Source organism: Dermacentor albipictus, chromosome 1 (assembly GCF_038994185.2).
Source record: "Dermacentor albipictus isolate Rhodes 1998 colony chromosome 1, USDA_Dalb.pri_finalv2, whole genome shotgun sequence".
Classification (NCBI taxonomy): domain Eukaryota; kingdom Metazoa; phylum Arthropoda; class Arachnida; order Ixodida; family Ixodidae; genus Dermacentor; species Dermacentor albipictus.
The window spans coordinates 431,707,836-431,731,002 of NC_091821.1; the positions used below are offsets into that span (position 1 = coordinate 431,707,836).

Consider the following 23,167-nt stretch of genomic DNA (forward strand, 5'->3'; position numbering starts at 1 on the left):
CGGCAGAAAGGATGTCATCCGCCGCCAAGATCTGTGAGCGGTGGCGCTGGCTAACACTCCCAGGGTTCTACTAGAAAACATAAATACCCTAGAAAGTGGACAGGCAAACGGCGCCGCGGTAGCTCCATTGGTAGAGCATCGCACGCGAAATGCGACGGTTGTGGGATCGTTCTCCGCCGGCGGCAAGTTGTTTTTCATTTCATTTCCATTAATTTCCATCATTTCATTTCCATTAATTTATCGTTCCTTCATTTGATATACTAGGCACAAGTAATTTCCCCTATGTTGTCTTTGGTGTCGGTGTTTGTTGGCTTCTTATGATATTACCATATATATATATATATATATATATATATATATATATATATATATATATATATATATATATATATGTATATATATATATATGTCAGCAGCCTAACACCATAGCCACTGAGCAATCACGGCGGGTAAAATTTAAAAAGATCGCCTAACAAACGAGCAGACATCGCTACGTAAAAATGGCAAACTAGTGTAAATTACAGCTACATCGCCACGTAGATTTAGCTTGAAAGAACCAATTCTAAGCAAATGCGCCGGGGGAGCAAGAAAAGGGGCGTGTAGAAACATTAAGGCAAGAACTAGACACGTTAATTCCTTGTCCAGCGGACGCACTGACTCACACAAAACTGGTGAAATGGGGTATAGCTTCGTCGTGCCTCAAGTCATTCCTGGCTAAGTCTTGTGCACGCAGGCTTGGCCATTGTTTTGACTTTCCAAGTGTCCCGTCTGGCAGCTTTGGGATTCACTTCCAGGGTGCTTAACGCCCTTGTGACCTCCCGCCTTTTTGTCATACGGAAAAGGAGGAAACTTCTTCGTTCAGCTCTGAGGTTGTTTTGCCTCTGTATGTGTCTTTCATTTTCTTCACGTAGTGCCACTGGTCCTTAAAGTGATGTTTAATTTTTTTTCATTCTAAATCATTCGCACATATAGACTACAATTTAGACTTGCCTTAAACGCACTTTCTTAACGCTGCCCGAATCTTCGGCGATGATCTCGCACAGTCAATATGCCCGCCGTTTCTAAGGTCGCCCTAATCATCTTCATCGTCGTACACCTTTGCTTTTTCTGAGTGTTCTTCAAGCGCTGCTTCGCTGCCCATGCTTCTACTTTTTCTTCTTCCTTCAAAATCAGGGCACGTATACCCACGCATGTCAAAGGAAGAAGAAGGAGAAGCATCGGATTTTCAGCGAGGACGCCATACACAGTAGCCTGCGGAAAATCTGCCGCCGACAATCGCCGTCACATTTCCCTCCTACAGTAACACCTCGGAACCTTTCAGAACGAGGTCCAGGCACTTTTCTTGCGATAAGAGCATCTCGCAGCCATGTTGCAATGGCTCCACCAGGACAGGAGGAACAGCGACTCGGCGAAGCGCCAGCCTCCGGTACGCATTACGCAGCTGTACGGAAATGTAGTTTTTTGAAGTTTTTTTCTGTATACTCCGAAGGCATATTCTCTAGGCAGTGAATTCCCGAATGGCTTGTTCGGTACCTTCAACAGCGAAGGAGCCAAGCAGGAGCTAGCCGCTGCATTTCTCAGCAAACCTTCAGACCTATACCCATCATGCCGCATAGGGCACTGATGGCAAAAAAAGTACTTCCCCTAGTTTATATGCGCGAATGTTGAGCGAGCTTAACGAGAACAATGTGCTGTGTAATGAAGCAGTGGACATAGCAGAAATGCGTTTGTCTCATGTTTTATAGACTGAATTCCTAGCAAGTAGCTCGTTACTTTAGCGTATTGGATTTCCCTATATCGTGAAGTTGAGTTTTAACACGTATAGTGCAACAGACACGAACGAAGGAAAATAAGAACATATAGCGAGCAGTCAATACACGAAGCTGCCGGTTCCGTGTTATCACATAACTCGGCATATATTGTTCTCAACAGAAATGAGGCGTGTTCGTGCTTGTTCAGGTTAAAGAATAGATCACGTGTACTCTTGCGACTGCCACATATGAAAATCGTTGCCGTAGACACTACAGTTTTAGTACGTCATTCTGTAGCGAAGCCCAAGGGCTCTCTAATCTCTCCACTTACAGTGGTCACTAGAACAAAGCTGCCGCTGTCGTAGATGTGTCGACCGTTTTTCTGGGAAAAGCACAGAAGTCTTGCAGCTTAGCACACTTTACGAAACGAAGCGTGAGAGCTGTTTTACAGGGTCCTCCGGAATTTCGCTAACCAAGCGGGGGTCAGCCGCCATGCACTAACGGACGGCCATGCGGGACCCTAGCACGTTGGCATATGTTTTCCAACCGCCGCCACGCAGGCCGCCATGTCATCTCCCTCGATGACACAGTCTCCCAGCACGCCCTCCACGTCTATGGCGGGCCACTTGCGCTTCACGTCCGGCACGAACGCCGGTACAGTGCGTTCAGCAACAATGCCCACTGCTACCGGATGCACCACTACGCAAGTCCCGCGTGGGCCCGCGATATCCGAGGTGGCCCACAGCTTCTGGAGCATGCGCGTTGGAGGCCACAGCACGATCTCTTACCTGTAAGAAACAAACCTTATTCCCACGGCGTGGAATAGCCGCAATAGCGCATTTGCGTTATGTCGTAGCGACATTTTTCGGGTCCTTGACTGTTTGGTTGTCGCGAAGGGCGAGAGTTTCCATTTTTCTTCACAGGGCAAGCTTCACTTACCTTTCCCGTGTGCTTACACCTCTTTGAGCAATACAGCGGTAGTTGCATTAGCTTAAGTTGTGTTTTTCCTTACTTTGCATCTTTCCGCGTTCTTTCATGTGTCCTGCTTTGGCGATGTGATGAATGAGTTAATGAATTAATTCTGGAGCTTTACATGCGAAAACCACAATTTCATTATGAGGGACGCTGTAGTTGGGCCTCCAGATTAATTTTTATCACCAGGAAATGATTAACGTGTTCACCGTGCAGGGCACACAGGCGTTTTTGCATTTCGCACCCATCGAAATGCGGCCGCCGTAGCCGGGATTACACCCCGCGACTTCGTGGTTAGCAGCGCAACACCATAGCCGCTTAGCGACCGAGGCGGGTAACAGTCTGATGAATAATCATTTATCAGGATCTGTTCTGAGAGAAATAGACTTGCCAATAGAATGAAAATCCATTTTGCAGATGTATATAATCAGCTGTATGTACTATCGCTGTGATAGCACTGTCATGGAACAGTCGGCAGCCATGGCGTTCACTAGGACAAGGTTAACGTACTGGCGTAAAATTAATAAAGCGTTCCAAAGGCTCCATGCCTAAACTTTTTATATTTAGCTGCATTTTTACCGGTAAAATTTGGGCATACGTTAGGGTGGTTGCTTTCTGGGACGTGACAGCATGCGCTGCTAGTACACTGAGCTAGTGAAGAAAGAAGCAAAGTACACGCCGGACATACCTCGAGAAGTACTTTCGCGTCACGTTGCTCGAAAAAAACTGAGGTTGTCACGCGTCTAGTGTGTCAGGGGCAGTATGTTCGGCGTAAACTTCGTGATACAAGTGAATGCCTATGATTTCCTACGTTATGGTGTGCATAATCAATTTCGTGAATGTTATCTGGAAAAGTCAAATCTCAACGAAGCTTTTTCCTCGTTCATCAGGCGAAATGTGCAGACTCGGCACCTGGCGTTCCTCGTGGCGATCATCCTCAGTGCGAGCTTTCTAGCACTGATGCTGGTCTGGACACTCTGGAAGGGCCAGGACGACAAGGGACACGTGCTCGCGGTCGGTCACTTCGGCACGTACTATGGCACCAGGTCCACGGTGTCCGGCGTAGCTGTGGGTGCTTTCCTTGGCGTGCCGTACGCCGACCCTCGCACTCTGCGCTTCGGGGCACCCGTGCCCTGGTATCGCGAGCAGGAGGTGTTTGACAACACAGCAGCAGCACCGAGTTGCGCACAGGCGTCGCCAAGCCTTGGTAAAGGGCCAATTATTCCAGCAGGGAAATACTTTGGGGCTTGGCTTTACGTTTATTTTTTTTTTGGGGGGGGGGGAACTGTGGTTGATACGTCTTTTAGTGGTATCTATCGACTTTTCATACACGTATTGTTTTAGGTCAGTTTAACGGTACTCTTTCCATGATTCGGCATGCGTATTGCTTTTACCAACACCAGCCGACCCATCGAGCGGGCTCATATCAACAACTTTCAAAAGTCTCGTTCGGCTTTTTGGCCTAGATGCCCAAGATATCTTCCTTGTTCGAATTTGGTTTTCTATCCTAGCGCCGTGGGTGACCAAACACGAACTGTTTGTACCAGCTTTCTTTTTAGTCGATCTTCTAGAACTTCGCGGTTTTCTGAAACTGCTGCTGGATATGCGATTTGACTTTTGGAGTAAAACGTCTTTATCTAGCGCAGGCTTGACATCGAAAGAAAGTGTAATTTTCTCATGCGCGCACAGTGAAAAACACGGTGAAACCTGTTGTCGCGGTAAACTTGTGCATTTGGTTAGGACAGCAGTAAAGAAACGCGGAAGGAATGCTCTTTACCTTTAGCTCTTTTTTATGCTTGTGGATGTGGCCGATGCGAAAGATGCGACCGATGTAGATGCGGTGATCGCTTCTGCTCCATTTGCCCAAAGACTGCAATGACGGTGGGCACGAGCCGCCTAGGACCTCTCAAGCAATATGGGAAGTGAAGAAATCCCAACGGGTGATGGTAACACGTAGGTGCCAGTTGAATATGCTGTGCTGATTGACGAAGGCAATCGCTACACTAGAAAACGCTATAGAATGGAAAATAGCGGAGTGGTTCTTAGCCCCCAAAAGTCACCTAGCAAATTATTGTGTTAACTACCATCAACAACAGATTTGTGCACTTACTGCTCTTTTCACATATTAAGCTGTTTATTGGTAAAACGTTGGCCCTTAGTTCAGTTACCGATAAGGAACAAGTATCTGAAATTTTGTTTTAGTAGGCAACTTTCAAATATTGAAGGGTTGCAAATAAGTCTTAAAGGCACAACAGAAGCGCGTATATTAGCATATGGTGCTGGTGTAATGAACAGCTGAATTGACATCAATTTTCACCATTCTAAAGGTAGATCCCAGTTGAAAAACACAACAGGAAATTTTAACAGTCTGTCGTATTTTGGGACGTTGTTTCTGTAGTTCTGTTGCCTGTAGTTCTGTTGCCTGTAGTTCTGTTGCCTGTAGTTCTGTTGCCTGCAGTTCTGTTGCCTGTAGTTCTGTTGCCTGTAGTTCTGTTGCCTGTAGTTCTGTTGCCTGTAGTTCTGTTGCCTGTAGTTCTGTTGCCTGTAGTTCTGTTGCCTGTAGTTCTGTTGCCTGTAGTTCTGTTGCCTGTAGTTCTGTTGTCTGTAGTTCTGTTGTCTGTAGTTGTGTTGTCTGTAGTTCTGTTGTCTGTAGTGTGACGTCCTGTAGTAGAAAGTTCTGTAGTTCTTGATCAATATTTAATTAAAAATTGACAGAGACGTCCGTAAGGTTATGTAAATTTGTTAGTACAAAAAAGAAAAACATAAAAGTAAAAAAAAAATTTTTAAAAAAACGTCTTCGCCTAGGATACGAACATGCGACCTCACGATTCCAAGCCCGGCATCTTACCACTGCACCACCGCGGACATGCTTTTCGAGTGTACGTTTTGGCCATGTGAATAGTACGACGTGCTGATGCGCTGATGTTTACATTTGCATTTTGAGAGCCAAGATCCGCTATCACTCCACGGCGTCAAGTGCCGCATTTCTAGAAGAGCAAGAGTGTTCGTACCATCGACAGGTACATCGTGCAGTGCTAGAACATCGATTTTGATGTACGATATCCATATTAAATAAGAAATTCAGAAATAGACAACGTTGACTTTTAGGGTTATTACTGCTAGTTTCGACAGTTGTCTCTCGTTGTTTACACTTTTGAGCGCGCATATAATTCGTGTGTTCAATGCAAAATAGTTACATAAACATTCGTGGATGAGAGTTCTTTCTGACAGCATACTGGCTTCTCACGGCAGCACTGTACCAGATTAATGAGACCCGAGCGAGACAGCTTTGCACGCAACTTTGTGGAACAACCGAAATCTTCTTTTCCGCTTCGCATAAGCTTGTGAAATATTCCTGGGAAATTAACTAATGTGTCAGTGTAACAGCACATGTAAGTCCACAGGCCTGTGTGCCACATCTTACCAAAAAAAAAACGGATACGCAGCAATTCCCGCAGATGGTATCATTTTGATCAGCGGCCGATTTTGAGGAGGCCGGTAGGGCGTTGCTGGTGCCGCGTCGTCACGGCACAATTATAACTATTCGCCACGTCGACTTTATTACCGGTGTCGGTGCCATCAGCATTGCCGGCTTCATAGAAGCGCGATTGAATACCGCGCAAGAGAAAAGTACAGTGTACACCACCGATGCGAAAACATACAATTTTAAAGGACCGCGACGGAAAGCGCTTCTGTTGCGACTTCGGAACTCTTGGCCGTCGCCACCGAATGTTTCTGCTGCGACGTCAGAATTGGTGTCGTAACGTCGGAGTCGCTGTCAGGATATAAAGCTGTTGTTCCGACTTCGGAACTCTTGTTGTCGCGACAGAATGCTTCTGTTGCGAAATCAGAATTTCTGTCGTAATGTCAGAAATATCTCCCAATTAAGAAATGTCAACAATTTCTGTCGTACAACAGAATTTCTGTAGTTGCGACAGGAATTCCTTTTGTCTTTTTCAACAAGGCACTACAGAAGCTTGTCGCATCACACAATTTCAGTGCACTTCTGTTGTCATCATTGGGTACATGTTGCGGCGATAGGTTTCCGTTGTGGAACAGTTCTCTGTAGTACAGCAGAAGTTTGTCCATTACTTCAGGAACACTTCTGTTATGACAACTGTGGGCCTGTTGCAATGATAGGCTTCTGTCGTACAACAACATTTTTCTGTAGTACAACAGAAGTTGGTCGCATTACTTCAGGAACACTTCTGTTGTGACAATTGGGGGCCTGTTGCCACAATAGGTTTCTGTAGTATTTCAACAGTTCTCTGTAGCACTACAGAAGTTTTTCGGGTTACTTCAGGAACATTTCTGTTGGGACAACAGGGTGCCTGTAGTGATGACAATTTTTTCTGTAGTACTACAAAAATCTGTTGTAGAGCTTCAGCTTTCTGTTGTAACAACAGACATACGACAGACTGTACTTCTGTAGTAGCAACAACAAATGTCTGTTGTACATCAGAAAAGTCTGTCGCTCCATCAGGAGTCTGTAGTTACTACAGAAAAATCCTGTTGTACAACAGAAATTTCTGTAGTACTACAAATATCTGTTGTAGAGCTTCAGCTTTCTGTTGTAACAACAGACATACGACAGACTGTACTTCTGTAGTAGCAACAACAAATGTCTGTTGTACATCAGAAAAGTCTGTCGCTCCATCAGGAATCTGTAGTTACTACAGAAAAATCCTGTTGTACAACAGAAATTTCTGTAGTACTGAACACAACCTCTGTTGTCATTTTCAACTGGGATAGCAGAAACAGAATATCTTGCCATATGGAAGCTATTCAGGCAGGCAGCGTGAAACATTAGCTGCCCCCTATTCCTTTCACCTAAGGCGTCTTTCGGCTTTCCGCTTCGACATTTTAACGAAGGTGTCAAGCACACCTACCAAATTCTGTAAGTATATGTGAATTATGGTGTTGTCGCCTCCCATCGCCTACGTGAACTGTCAGTGAAATGATTGGGTTTCACGGTATGACTGCAGTCGGCAGATTATTTCATTGTGCTGTAGGTTTTTACTGCACGATCGTGGCGTCTTTAAGATCACGAAGGGTGAAGGCAATAAGAATGTATGGATATATTGTCATAAAACATGTAATGAGGTATTAAACCATGTGGCTTCTTTAATGTGTGCTTATAGCACCCTTGTAGCAAACTTCCTAAATGTTTACTCAGGTGAGAACACCTTTTTACCCTTCTTATGGCTATGAGAGTCATTCAGAACAGCCGGAGATGAAGCCCACGACAGCTTCACTGTAGCTAAACTAGGTGGAAGACAAACATCCGCATATAGATCGCCATCGTTGTCGCGTGTGGACTAGCTTTGTAACTGTATCTTGTAAATAACCTTGTAACCGAGTTAAACGTTGGATTATAAAAAGTGAGCACCAATATCAGGCTCGACAATTATGTCCCATCCTCGGGTGTTCTCGCGTGTGTTCAATTTTGTTTCGCATCTGCTACAGACGAGATGAATGCGAGCACATCAGAGGACTGCCTGCACTTGAACATCTGGGCTCCAGCCTGTGGCCGCCACCCCTGCAGTGGAAACAGGACAGTCATCGTCTTCATTCACGGTGGCTTTTTCCAGGCAAGCGTCAACCACATGAATAGCACGACCAGTGATACTTAGTTTTGCAGCAGCCTGCCTTGATTCTTTAGCGAGTCAAAAGCCCTGTCTCGAGTTTACGATAGCAGCCCTCAGGAAGCGCCATGCGGCACAAGAACCTGGGGCTGGATTCACAAAGCTTTTCACTAATAAGCGGTCTAGTAGCTCGTAAGTGGAGTTATTGCCGAAGTCTGTTGTTTCACGAAAGAACTCAAGCTGCGCATATTTCGTTCTGATATTTCAACGTCCAGTTGGCTGTGCTTCGACCAGAGTCAGTAATGTTCTGCATCTCTCTGACACAAAGTGAAGTGATGAATCAATCATGCCGAAAACTGGGTATAACAAGAAGGCTACCGATGCACTGTGTTTAGACATGTCTTCAGTCTCCAGGGAATGTGCGGCCAAACCTCTTGTTAAAAAAACTTATTATAGGAGACAATAAGCTCATGGTCCTATATAGAGTAGACCAAACTAATATGTACTAATTAGAACACGCCCGTTAGGCCGGAAACCAGAACGTATTATTATTTCGTCGAACGTAGCTTTTGCTTCCTCATGATGAGTGGCTCTGGGGATGGCCACAAACGATCAAGGCTTAGCCCGACTTGGCCGTTATCTGGTGCCCAGCTGACGCCTGCCGAAGAATCCGTGCGGGCACTAAGCCCAGGCCATGGACGTAGTCTCACTTTAGAGGATGCCGCAAAAATGCGTGCAGCTTCATGCGATGTCATGAAAAGTTACGCACCGTTTCACACGTACAGTCCCTCCCCCCCATTTTCGCATCGCGCTTCAACAGCTGGTCACACAGTGCGGCCTAAGGCTGGAGAAGGAGCTAGCGAAGGTGACTCAGGGAAAGAGTGCGCCGGTCAGGCACGTACCCAGGATTTTTTTTCTTCTCCCAGGTAGACTTGCGAGATACACCTCGCCTTTACTTGGCAAACAAGGAACCACATCAAATGGACTCGCACAGCAAAGCGAAGGAAGAACACCGCCAAGAACAAGCGAAAGAGTAAAATAAATATTTCTATAGTAGAATACAACTTAAAAAAAGAACAGCAGTTAGCAGTCAAGGTACGCGGACTGCGCGGGGTTGTGTTACACTGCCAGCCAATCCCAGAAGAAAATAAAATCATCCTCATGAAACCTTTTCAAAATGGCGTCGTACTTGATAGCTCCGGAGCGTCCGGTGTCTTTGAAGAGTCTTTTCATCGGCACAAGCCATGAGGTGTGCAACAGACATAGACAAAGTGTATCGAGTCTTAGCATTTCCCTCATCAAAAGTCTGCGGTACACTTCATTTAACTACTTAGCCCGTTTTACTCATGGAACTTCACTGCGAACTGAAGTGAAAATTGACGATAAATAGATGCAGCGAAGCAACCATTTTATTTCAGTTAAATAAAAAATAATGCTTTCGCCATTCCACAATAATAGGCGAAAGAAAACATAAGATTACACGCTAGTAATCTTATTTTTGTGGTAACAAACAATTTGGGTAACAAGAAAAGTTTGAAGTACAAATTATTTGCAGCCTCGCGGAGGAACAGTGGTTGGCGGTTATGAGGGCGTGGGCAGGGCTTCACTGCAGACTTAAGTTGTATCCGACACTAGTAGCGTTTTTTGAATTAGCTCTGGAAGAATTACAGAGAAATGTAAATTTGGGGAACAATCCCAGTTCTTTTGGATCCCTCGTTTACTGCTCTACCAAGTGCCAAAACCGACTCGTATTGTTATTTGGGAAGTTACGTAACGATGCGTGGCCGCCAGTCCCGTACAACTGCGTAGAGCGCAGGACGCTGCGGTTCTAGACGCACTGCGCCCACCGCGAAAGGTTAGAAAAACACCCACATAAGCACAGCAGAGAAGTGGCTACGACTGATAACTGCAGAAGCGTCATTCAGAATACACGATATTATTCTCCACTTCCGGCTCCGTTTTCTCTACTTCATTTTTAAATAAAAAGATATTATCCATAAACATGTTTATAAAGAGCGGTTAAATTTGTTAATTTTCGCTTTTCCTTCTGTTTGGCTGTTGCCATGGCTCTCTCCTTTAGTAGATCACTTAATGTCTCAACACCTTGCGACTCTTGTTTCCAGTAGCCAATATTGTACAAAAAGTGCTGTGCAATTAGAGAACAACCCGATGAGGTAACAGGTGAAATTCATATTGCTATAGGCTTACGGGTTGTTTAGGGTTTGATGATGGACGATGTTTCGAATTATTTTATTTTCATATCTAACCCATATCGCGGGTATTTAATTTAGGGGACCTGCCAGCGTCGTCGAGAGCTGTCACTCGAGGAAATAATGAAGCAACAGCGAAAGTTAAACGCAACTGGCGTTTTCGCCGGCCGCGACTTGTTTCTCGTGCATACAGACCAGCTGACTAAGAACCGAATCCCTTTCCGGGTCCCCGGATCATTCTGAACAAAGAAGGCTGGAATAACAAAGCAATAGCGATGCGCACGACCGTTGAATAGATGGCTACAACTGAACGCATCTCGAGTTGATCTCGCGGGCACCCCAAGAGATGCCGATAACTATACCGCCATCAAAAAGGAGTGAAAAGGGCAGCAAAATGTTGACCAAAACTGAGAGTTCAGCGAGTTCGTGTAGTTCCATCTCAACGAAAAAATGCGCGAGAAAGACGTACACGATAAACGTCCCTGTTTGTTCTCGTCTATGTCTTTTTCGCGCACTTTTTAGTTAAGATGAAAATGTTGACCGCTGAATAGCTGTCAAGTCTCAACATTGATTTAGCGGTGCTTTAGGAATGTGTGAAGAGGGGTGCCGTGGGCGGGGAGGGCGGGGGGTGCCACTTGATATAGGGGTAGGGGTGTTCCCGGGGTGCCCCCCTGCCTCCCGGTTACGTGCCTGGCGCAGGTGCACATAGCTATGGTTTGCTTTTGAGATGGGAAGAAGCCATTGGTCGAGGTTGGGAGAAGAAGAGAGAGAGGAATAGGACTGGAAGGTATTTCCCGCTGCTTCGCATGCGGATATATTAGTTTATTGCGGACTGCCTTTGTCCCATTACTACACCTTTACCAGCGCAGTGACTTCGGCTGCTCATCACGACCTTTAAGTGCTAAAGGGCCTAGTTTGCATTACGGAGTTTCGCCTGCATTTGTTCTCACAAAGGCCAGTTTAGTGATTTCTCTGGAAGTATCTTTCTTTCTTTTGGCATATAGCTATACATCTAAATAATTCCAGTTATAATCTAGTGAAGAAACGGATCCGGGCAGCAATTTCGTGCCCGTCTCTGGACGCGTAGCAGTACTCCCCGGTTGAATTTCATACGGCATCTGATTCTCCGGGTTATAAGTAAAGGTGTTGAGGCAGAGACTGGAATCGCAGCAACACCATTCTACCATTCATAAAGATTGCAATGAGCACTAGTGACACAGAACTATCTCACAGAGCACTGGTATAATCCACTAAATGCTATTCTTCCTAAAGTTAATGTACCCATACAAACTCAGAAACTGTGACTATGGAAACAGGCATTGTCATAGGGTCGTAGGGTAGTGCCAGTTGAGATCGCATTGTAAAGAAAACACGTAAATTAGGCTCCAATTCCGTGTTACATTGCCAGGTGGCGCATGAAATCGTTATAGATTAGCCTGTCTTCATGGTCACGGTTTTTGCAGCGCGTACTTTTATTTATTGATGCACAAGAAACAGCGCCGAAGTCGGTAAATTAGCCGTGTTTAAAGGAATTTAAGTTGTGAAAACATAGGCTAAGAGATGGCTATTTTCTGAAAATAAAAATGCGAAAATAAGTGTCTCCCCAATGGGTTAAGAATATCTTTGAATATGATAGGCATCTAGTGGAATAACATTTAACTCTTGGCGGTCTCCATGGCCGGCAGACGGGCAGCAACAACGACCCTCACTACGACGGCCGTGCGCTGGCCGCCTTAGGTGGCGTCGTCGTCGTAGTGCCCAACTGGCGGCTGGGCGTGCTGGGCTTCCTTAGCCTGGCGCGCAGCGACGACGTGCCCATCAACGCCGGCCTGCTGGACCAGGCCGAGGTGCTGCGCTGGACGGCGAGAAATGTGGACGCCTTTGGTGGCAACAAGTCCGACTTGGTGGTCGTCGGCCACGGGTCCGGCGCCTCTGCTCTCGCTTACCACCTGATGCTCGGCCAGGGCCTGAGTGACGTCGCTCCGATCCTCAAGGTCGTTCTCATGAGCGAGAGCCCAATGACCAGGTGGGGTGTCGTCGTCTTGACATTACCATTCGTTTACACTGTGCCGAGTTTTTTCTGTGTGTCTCAGCCGGTATCGTTGTTGAGTAGCTCGTAGGGTTTTCCTTACGACTGCTGCTAATAAAAAATATAAGAAGGTATTAGGGCTGAAATGCGGGTACTGCATAAGTGCTGGCTTGCAGCTCTGATGTACTTTTTGGTATTTATCTTCTTTCCCACGACACTGCATTATTCACAACGTTGTCCTCCTAAATATACCTGCTTCATTTGTCTGTTGTTACATTTTTCTTTAAAGGCACTATTAGGTATATATTTAACCAAAATGCCGGTATTCGGGTCGAAGAATAACCTGTTTCAAAGCCACCAACGAAGTTCGTAATCATCCTTAATTATCGGTGCCTGTGGGACGACAGCTAGCTGTAAATCCGGTACAAGCAGAACCCATGACAACTGATAGTTTGTGAAACATACTGCTAAGATTAAGAATTGCTATGAAAACTGCACATGAAATGCAAATTGATTGTATAATAAATTAGGCGGTTTGCAGTTTATTTTCTAGTACAAACTTATACGTCACGGCTACGTCCGAAGACATCCACGAGGGTTTGATATCTTATAACTATTTACTGTAGAGGTAGCCACAATTGATTACGAACTTCTCGCAGGTATCCGGTGCCCAACCGAGGCCAGGAAAGCGGTCACAGCGAGTACTCGAACGCATCGGTGCGGCTTTTGTGCAAGGAGGCAGAGAAGATTAAGTCAAGCTTGCTGAGCTGCCTGCGGAAGCTCCCAGTGGAGGAACTGCTACGAAGACAGCGTGGAGATCCGCGAGATATGCCCCAGTTCTTTCCCATGCTGCCGGTGATGTGGCCGACCAGGTTGTGGAAAGAGCTCAAGGTTAGCACAGTACGCTTCGTGTGTGTCATGGTGAAAGACGCGGCATTTGGAAGATGCAGACTTCTTGAGGAATTATGTAGAGGGATAGTACGAAGGCTTCGAACCATACCCGAAGCCCTATTTTAGTTAGAGCAGTACGCGAATATTTGAATGTGCAAGTATTCTATGTGTACAAGCGCTTTGCGTGGCAATAAACGAATTGCAGGCAGCGCTTTGTGGTGTCTACTCTGTCGGTCCTTGTCAACTTATTGTGCACTGTTATCAAATAGACATGCATAGCCAACTAGCCAGCCAGTTCATCCTGAGCAACAGGTACTTATTCATCGTTCAGAACGATCACCCTCTTTTTCTTTTAAATAACTAAGCGAAATGTCAATTGCTAGCTTCATTCTTCGCTACAGACTAGACATTTCGAGGAGTAATTCATGTAATACGATGTGAATAGGAGCTCTCTCCCACAACATAAAACGTACAAAAAATGTAGCAATAAAAAAAATCTAGCACGAAATTGCACGACCACTGTTTGCGTTGTCGGTATCTCAACAACCGGGTCTACATTGCAACCATAACTTCATCCACAGTTCCTGCAATCTACAGGGGAAAAGACTGATGCAAATGGACAGTCGTCAGCATAATTTTAATGTTGCCACACCGCTGTTGTGCAAATGATTGAATTGCGTAGCAAATACGAGGAGGAGGTCACTTGCGTACAAAGGTTACCAGCCCGTTCCCTCTTAGGCAGGCTATGCAATCGCTGTCCCGATTGAGGCAAATAAATTTAATATTTTGCCAATCTCAACGTGTTTCGATTCCTTCAAAACAATGAGTGGTCCTTCGGTAGTGCCATTAGCTTTTTCAAAGAGCACTACACTGTGCTAAATCTATGTTGCAAGTGTCCTTCCTCTTTTTTATTATCTTTATGTTGTCATCGAGTACTCTGGGTACTGTACAGAAATTCGCAGGCGCACGTTGGAATTGGTTGGCGCACGACAGGGGTACTTGAGGATCGTAGCGAGAAGCGTTCATCCTGCAGTGGGCATAAAATAGGCTGCTGCTGCTGATGATGATGATCATTCTCATCGGGAACCAGCTGTGATCGCATTGTATCGCATTTGGTGCACGTGAATTAAATGTTGTAAGCAAGCCTTCTAATGCCGAATTAGCTCCACAAAACTCTTCACCTGTTTATTTTTTACAAATTGTGAGTATGATGACTATTCGATGCGATACTCGCTGGTGATTTTTCTCAAATATTCGTATTCGATTTAAAAGATTCACGATTCAAACGCCCCTACAAATTTCTATTGCGGCCACGGGCCAGAAAGCCCGTCCCTTTCTCCTCTTCCTAAGAACGCTTGCGCATGCGCCATGCCGACAAGTTAATAGCACTGTGCAGCATCTCACCATCACAGGAAAATATGAACTTTGCTGTGGCGAAGTGGTTCGTGAACCGGTGCAGTGTTGCCAATCATTACAAAGTTTTATTTCTCCCAACTGGAACTGAAGCGCAGCGAAATCGGAGTGCGTTGCACCTGAACCCTAACCAAATTGGTATTTCTTTATGTTCGGCACCCGGAACAGAAGAAGTCAGTCAGGCACCAACATTGCCAGAAAGGACCTGATTCGCAGAGAACCCGACCACTGCCAACGTATCGCTTTTGATACGCTGAGTTCGACATAATAATGTGCTGATGTTGGGGTGGGAAACCTTATACAAACCGTACGATAGCGTTTTCGACACATTGAAGCGGCGGTCAAATTTCGATAGCTCAGAAAACCAAATCACCAAAATTTTAATAATATATGAGGTAACTTATGATTCGTTAAACCTTACTATTTTTTTTCTTGTACGAATCTACTCTCCGTGGCCAGAGATAAATACGAACAATTCATTTTTTTTTGTTTCCATTGGTACGCGATGGTGTTTGCGCAATGCGGCGATAAATAGTCAGTGAAACTGCGCTCTCGAAGGTGCCTCGCAACGTGACAGTTCTCCTGGGATTCTCGGACCGCGAGGGGCCAGATCTGGTGCGCTTCTTCCAACGCTTCTTTCGCCTGGGCACGGAGCGGGACCTGCGCGAGGTTGCGCGTTCCATCCTCGGGGTGCTTCGCTTCACGTCCGCCGAAGCCACGGCCATCCTCGAGCACTACCCCGAGGTAAGCCGCGCAGAGTGCGTCTTCCACTTCGGAACACAGCGGTAGCTCCTGTCAGGCCCACCTTCCTCTCAAGCCCGCTATCTATACTTCGCAGCTCAGATTATGGAAAATAGATGCTTCATTAAAAGGCGTTTGAATCAAATGGAAGGACCATGAACCGTATTGACAAAGGTTATGTTTAGCTAGTGCTCCGGCTTGTAAAAGCTCGTAAGGGCTATGAATTTAGGGAAGGCCTTGAGCTTGAGCATTTTTGATCAAAAGGACGCCCAGCCTGTCCTTTCCATGACAAGCCGTGTCGCAAGTGTCCAAGAGCGCGGTATCGCCGTAAAGGTGACAGTCGCCTGATTTTGCACTTCCCGCAGGTCACGACAGACAAGCGATGCGGAATGTCTCACGAGCCGTGTGTAGATTTTCACCTGCGAGATATCGGAGCGGGAGTCGGAAACGGCGTTAGGGGCATATGCTAAATTGATGGCGAGGTTCTTATATCGACTCCTGAATCACTGTTAGAGTAGTTTCTATCAAGGGAACTCCACAGGATGGGTCCGGCTGCGTCTGCGGCTTGACGCAGTATGATTCAATTTTTTACCAGATTAGATACGAAATATGAATCTGGAGAGATTGCTTACTTAAGTTGACTGACGGAATAGTTCTGCGGAAACCCGCAAGGTGAGTAATGAATAAAGGGAAAATCAGACATTCACGCGTTTGTAGCAGTTGCTACAAACGGGTGGATGTCTGATTTTCCCTTTATTCATTACTCCTCTCCACCTGCGGGTTTCCGCAGAACCGTTCCGTCAAACACTTGCCTTTGCTTCGTCTTGTCGACAAATTCGACTTCGCCCTGCCATCTGCTAGCCAGCCGCCTGGTTAGCTCAGATGGTAGAGTGGCTGCCCCGGAAAGGCGGTGGTCCCGGGTTCGAGTCCCGGACCAGGACGAATTTTTCTTCTGACGCTTTTCTTTCGAGGAACCCGTATGGGTTTCCTTTGTAGCAGTTGCTACAAACGGGTGGATGTCTGATTTTCCCTTTATTCACTTAAGTTGACTAGTATAAATCTGACTGTGAAAATGTCTATATGATTGTTTTGTCTGCTTGAAAGCGATATTGACTCTAGCACTCATTTATTGAGTAATCAACAATGGTTGAAAAAAGAAACGATGCCGGAGCCAACGTTTCGACATGGAAATTTGTTTTGGTTACCTACAGGTATACTGCTAAAACATGGCGGTCGTCATGCGCTTCTGGCACCAGAACTCATTTCCAGCGTATGCATCAAGCAAGAGCATAGGCTTTGAGATGAATTGCTGTTACTCGGATAGACGGTCGCTAAAATGTGATTTTGGACACGACCTATTGTGGAAACTGCGGCCCCAGCAGCCTTGCATGCTCGACCACCGGTAATCTCTTCAAGCCTGCGCTTTCCTGTGAAGTTCCCGCTGATTATTCTTCTATTCAGATTGGTTACTTCACGAGGAAGCGTTTCGTGGCGGTAATGTAAGGCTACTGCTGATGCAACTGAGGCAACTGTCACCGCGATGAATGCAGCGCATACGCACGCGCCGATAAGAACGGGGAGTCAGCACAGCTTGCGCTGTTGGTGTGTGTTCATTCTGTCATGCGTGAATAGGCAGTCTAGTTCCTTTTCATTTGCATATGACGTGCCACTGCCTATCAGGTGTATGGCCGAGCGGGGGATCGGTATACGTCCCGACGCTTCTGCGCTGCACCTCTTTCTCACTCTTATAGTTCGTACAACGAGCACTACTGAATGTTATCAGCTGCTTTTCCAACTTTTGTTACGTGTTTACGTTGAGCACATCGCTCACGATGATGTGCTTTCGCCATGTAAGTTCATAATAGTGACGTGTTGGGCTAGTTGGCTTTGTGGCACTTTGTGAATTTTTGTGCGCAAAGTGTGCATTTCAACATTAACAGACGCTTTAAAAATTACCTGTGGCTTTTAGCACCGATGCCCTTAGAGTAGATTCATATATAGAGTTGTTGTTACATTGGAGTTCAATACAAATAATTGCCTACTTGAAAATAGATTCAGTAATTAAATTGTCAACGACTTACTCTACCGTTCATATTGATACATACGAATTTAGGGAAAGGTGCATTTACCCGAAACATTTTTAGAAGCTAGCACCAGTTTTGAAATAAGCCTAAAATTACGCCAAGTTTTGAAAACTTGGCGTAAAAATGCTAAGTTGTTACTCATACTCTTTTTAACAAAACGCCTTTTTATACAGTGTAGCTCAAACGTTACTGGAACACCGATTCCGTCGCAGACATGGGGAACGCATATCTAGAAACTGGTGTCAACCTCTGATTTCATCGCAAGTCGGTATGACCTTAAATGACACCGACTACAAATCGTAAATGGCCATGTGTGGCGTAAAATAGTTAGCTTAGAAATTATTTCACAGAAACAATCTTAAATAGTGAAATATTCACTTCCATGCATTGTTTATGCAAATAAAATCTGCTTCTGAGAGTAATCTAGCTACAGATGTATGATTGTGCTACGTGTCACAAGTTATATTTAAAAACTTTGTTAACGATAATAAAACACACCCTGTATGCCTTGTTCTTCAAGCTGTCGTTTATATAGGCCGCCATTCAGCCAATACGCTTACGTCGATTGATGTTAGATGAACTTTTAGCACCCCGTTTTCTCAGCATGATTTCGCTGCCATGGAGGTTTGCGCGAAACCGCGAGTTTACGAGAATCGGTTATGATAACAAGTTCGTGTCGTTTAACATAAAAGGTAAAATAAATTGCAGGGTTTAACGTGAAAAAATCATGGTATGATTATGAGACGTACCACGATGGTGGAACTCTAAAATTTTGATCACCGGGGGATCTTTATGCAAATAATGTACGGCACAGGGGCGCTTTTTTTTTCATTTCGCCTCATGGCAATGTGGTCGCCGTCTCTAGGATTTGATCCCGCGACTACGTGCATAGCAGCGCAACGCCGCAGCCACTCAGCCACCATGGCGGGTATTGTTTCACTAAATGTGACCATTATATTATGTATTGTATAGCATGGAAAAAATTGACTTCTGTACGGCGATTGCTTTCATTTCGATGACATTAGCCCATATTCATTATACATGAACATGGGCCCATATTAACATAAAGCTTTTATGCTAGACTTGTTTATGAGAGCAAACTTCAGCCAATATTGAGTCCTGAGACTGGATACATATTTAGAGATGGCGGCCGGCTGATGCCGAAGAACATTTACGAAAACAAGAAATAACGTTTGTGAATTAGCGCCCAAGGACTGCAGCTTGTCGACGCAGCAGCATGCGAGACCTGCACAAGAGCGTTTACTGAGGCAGTGCGACAGTGACCCACACGACACATCGTTGTTTTGGTAGCGTAGCGCACGTGAACTTCACTGTAATATACGCGTGGTTATATACGCGTGGCTCGTAAAGCTCGTCTACTGACTGCATCGATAGACCGCTGAACTCATTATTGGTAATGACGTCCAGTGGAGGGCGAACATTCAAAGAGCTATTTATTTCACTTGAACACTTTCTTGGGCCATCTATAGCTATTCGACAGGCGTATTAAAATGTACGAAATCCATCCAAGCATCTACTCCTCCCACATCTGCAATCTTTCTTTTTTCTTTAGGTCCTGCATGTCTGTTACGCTAGAAATGACAGTATAACAGCGGTGCTAAATGCGACGCCACATGTTGTACGCATCGTGCGCAGAGACTCCAACAAATGTGTGCTTAGCTATGGAGTGGTGCGGCGCAGGCGCAGGGTGCCGCGAACTCCAGCTGGCTCGAGCAGCTCTTGTCGGACCTGCTGGCCGTGTGTCCGGTGCGCTTCTACGCGGAACGCCTGCGTGCCTCGGGCAACAACGTGCATGGCTACGTGCTGCACTGCAAGAACGTTAACGGACAGTGCGTCAAGCCGCTAAGGGACTACGCCGTACGGCTGCTTTTCGGGTCCCCGCTGGTGCTGGGCACGTCGTCTTTCGAGGAGCAGGCGCTGAGCCGACGTGTGATCTTGCGTTGGGCGCATTTCTTCAAGACGGGGTGAGTGGACGAGAAGGAAAGGAACGGGGCCAGGGGCGGGGCCCTTCGCGTGTTGCTGTTAATTACCCTATTTCCGCATAAAGCGCAGCAACGGACAGTAGTTGCGTGTACGTGAATGGCGAAGAGTGGCGTAACGCAGTTCTATAGCAAATCGCACCCATGCTGTGTGCGGCTGTGCTCTAGCTAGCGGGGCGAATTGCATTATCGCAAGAGGAGAGGGTAGTTTGGGATGAAGTAAGTCTTCGCACACCGTGGATTTAAAAGCTGGAGTATCGAATTGAGGGAGAGAACAAAACATTAAACGGATGCACCGTGCACCCTGCTTCATTCACCAGCGTAACTTCGAATCACCGTAAACAGGTTCCGGATTTTTGCAGAGAGACACGAATGCATCAGGTGTAAACGCTTTCGCGTAACAATACCGTGATGCACTAAAAACATGCCATACATTTGTTTCGCATTTACGTAAACGTGGCCAGTGCTTTGAAGCTGATGCACCGTAGCTGAAAAAGTATTCACAGTGGTGATAATTTCAAGTTCTTTGTCTGCCTATCGCTATCACGAGTAGCCGTGTCTCTTTGTTTCGGCAGCCAAACCGAGACTAATTGCAAGCATGAATGTATAGTAGCCATCACCTCCGTCATTACCTTGTCGCTTTATCAGCAGTGGTGCGCTTTGGTGTAAAAGCGCTGTCCGCTCATGCTTCACACGCTAAAGAGCAGTGCTATCTTGATTCAAGGTGTGGTCAGGTGTTTTCTGCCACACACACACGCACACAAATATATATATATATATATATATATATATATATATATATATATATATATATATATATATATATATGATTTATTTCTGATACCTGAAGAAAGCAGTTGCAGACTAGGTTGGAATTCAAATGTGCATTAAACGTTTTCTAAGGCGATTTGCCATTTTTTCATTAAATATGTGTGCGTAGTTTTAGGAGTTGTGGAATTAATAATTGTTGACTAATTACTCAACTGAATACAGAATGCGAATGTTTTGTTACGCTTTCCGAATGACATACCTTTAGTCACTCCCTTCTAGAGCGTAACCTCACATTTTATATCTCCAATGATGTTAGCTCGGACACCCTGTATAACTACAGAAAAGAAAAGTACAAATATTCTTAGATTTCAAGAAATTCAAAGCTTTCTACTATGTCGAATGCTCTATGTGGCCGATTGACCTGGAAGATAAAGTTATGCGCTGAAAGTTTAGCTACGTATGGTGCAAGAGGCTATTTGTATTCCGCAAATTCCTTTTATACTAGAGGCTGTTTTACGAGAGTTCTGTCCCAAATGCACGAAATAACTCAAGATATATATATATATATATATATATATATATCTTGAACTGCAGTGGTGCGTGATTCCACAGTGACTTATATTCAGTATTTCAGTGCAAAAAACTGCCTCAGAGTCGACTGCGCCGAGTAGGATTTTGCCATACTTATTTCGCATTATTTAGAGATATTGGTACGATACTGGCTGGACATGTTTGTTGCATCACAGGAACTGTGAGTAGAGTCGATGATCACCAAAAAGGCCCATGCAACATCGAAGAAACGAAGTGTTTCTCGGCCTACATCCTTTGCCAAATGTGTATGGGCTACATTGCCTGTGACCTATATGCTAACTACAGGCTGTTTGGGGAAGTTCTTTTTGAGCTCCAGGTTGCAACGGCATGCAAAATGAATATAGCTCTCGTGCTCGTTATTCATGAGGTCTAGAGCGCTGAAGCACTACGAGAATAATACCACACATTCAGAACGGCATAACCATATGTGGGTAAGTCACAGAGTGGTCTGCGTACTTCTGATTAAGGCTGTGTACGTTGGCGATTACCTCTCTCACACATCGCCGATACATCACAAATTTTAATCACTGTGTTTAATAATGTTTTACGCATATTTCATGCACGTTATATTGAACTTGGATAAGAGTGAATGAAATCAAATTTGCTAGTTTACCCTCATCTCATTTGAGCTTCCTTTCAACGTAGATGGCTCGCACCGGCAATCGACTCAGTGAGGCAAGGAGGCATTGCCATCGCCATGGTTTCGCTCAGGCACCCTACGTCTAAGTGGGCACCGGACCTGCGTAAAGAAGAGTGCGACAAACTCAGGCCGTACTTCTCAGCCTTTATGGAGTGATTACCGAGAGATGTCATGGACTAGCTGCCATTTGTGCTTCCTGCAGCCATAGTTTCAAGAACTGTATTAGTTATCTCATTCTCTGTTTTTTTTTCGCTTGATTTGCGCTGAACATCTGCAAAAACGTGTAAGGGGATTCCACTAACGCGTTATTTGAACTTTTACGCTGTATGTCAGAATGCTTAGTTTGTTTTGCACGTTATTTGACCGCGAGACTTTGCCATTTAGTGAAGCCCTTGCAGAAATTACAGAACTGGTAGAGACGTTGGTAGCCATATACTTCTAATTTAGAGGCTTCTTGAAATAGTAGTGCTATAGCTCCTACTCTTCTGCGCTTACATCATCGATTAACCAAGAACTGTTTGCAGACGTTTCGTTCCCAATCGAAATATTTGTTATCGCATTAGATACGTGAAGGTTGCTTTTGGCACTAAGGTTGTAGTGCTTAAAATATTTAGATTGCATTGAACTGTACGCTGTTTCATGGCAACTGCTAACTGTAAGCGCTGTGCATAGCAGGGCATTGATATATACGTATATAAATCTTAACAGATTGTTCATGTATAGAATAAATAAAACGCGCGAAAATTGCTGATCAGTTGGCAATACCTTCTTGCTTTCTGTGAGGGCGGTAACAACAGCAAGAACATAAAATACCGGGTGTTTCAGTGAACACATTAAATAAATAAAAACATGCCTGTGGCAGATGGCATCAGTCTAGTTTAGGGGTTGGTATACTCGAAGAGGCTAGTATTAAACGTAAAATTGAAATCTATAATCGACTAATTAGCAAAAAATTACTGTTTTTAACACTTTAGCTTATGGCCCATAGTGGAATTTCCAAGTTCTAGCCGGGGAGTTCACAAGGCGGATCCACTTGGAACCAATTCTCAGGATGACACCAGTTTCGAGATATTAATTTCCCGAAATGCATTAGCGTTCGAGTTACTTTTCAATGCATAAAACGACGTTGTGTTAAGAAAGGAAGTGAAACGACAATGCGTTTTCACCGCAAGCTTGATGCGGATATCTCGTAAATGGCGTAATCCACACAATTATTTTCAAGTGTATATGACTTCCAGTCTCACCCACTAGAATTTGTAAATTTCAATATGTTGCCATAAGGTAAGTGGTTAAAAATTATTTATTGCATTTTGTTGACTAGTAGATTGTGATTATGAATTTCTTGCGCAAGTCATGTCCGCCTCTTGCAGTAGACAATCTCATGGACTATAATTGTACTATCTGCCACAGGCAACCTTTAAAAAAACATTTGCAAGTGTTAGTTGAAACACCCTGTATGTATCAAAGCTAAATAAACCATAGCTGTCGC

At 45.0% G+C, this 23,167-nt stretch overlaps 1 protein-coding gene across 3 annotated transcripts in view; it reads left to right on the top strand.

Annotated features, from left to right (window-relative positions):
- LOC135908476 (cholinesterase-like) overlaps positions 1 to 22,443 on the top strand; it is a 281,744-nt gene extending 259,301 nt beyond the window's left edge. Inside the window, exons 2-10 of one of the 3 annotated variants that reach the window (XM_065440262.2) lie at positions 1,174 to 1,426; positions 2,312 to 2,541; positions 3,614 to 3,930; positions 8,190 to 8,314; positions 12,204 to 12,544; positions 13,207 to 13,438; positions 15,410 to 15,595; positions 19,378 to 19,661; positions 21,684 to 22,443. In XM_065440262.2, coding sequence (XP_065296334.1) covers positions 1,367 to 1,426; positions 2,312 to 2,541; positions 3,614 to 3,930; positions 8,190 to 8,314; positions 12,204 to 12,544; positions 13,207 to 13,438; positions 15,410 to 15,595; positions 19,378 to 19,661; positions 21,684 to 21,834 — 1,926 coding nt within the window. In that variant the 5' untranslated portion in view covers positions 1,174 to 1,366 and the 3' untranslated portion in view covers positions 21,835 to 22,443. The remainder of the gene's footprint in view (positions 1 to 1,173; positions 1,427 to 2,311; positions 2,542 to 3,613; positions 3,931 to 8,189; positions 8,315 to 12,203; positions 12,545 to 13,206; positions 13,439 to 15,409; positions 15,596 to 19,377; positions 19,662 to 21,683) is intronic. The other 2 variants (XM_070532291.1, XM_065440272.2) reach the window with 2 other exon arrangements.
- Positions 22,444 to 23,167: the final 724 nt, after the last annotated feature.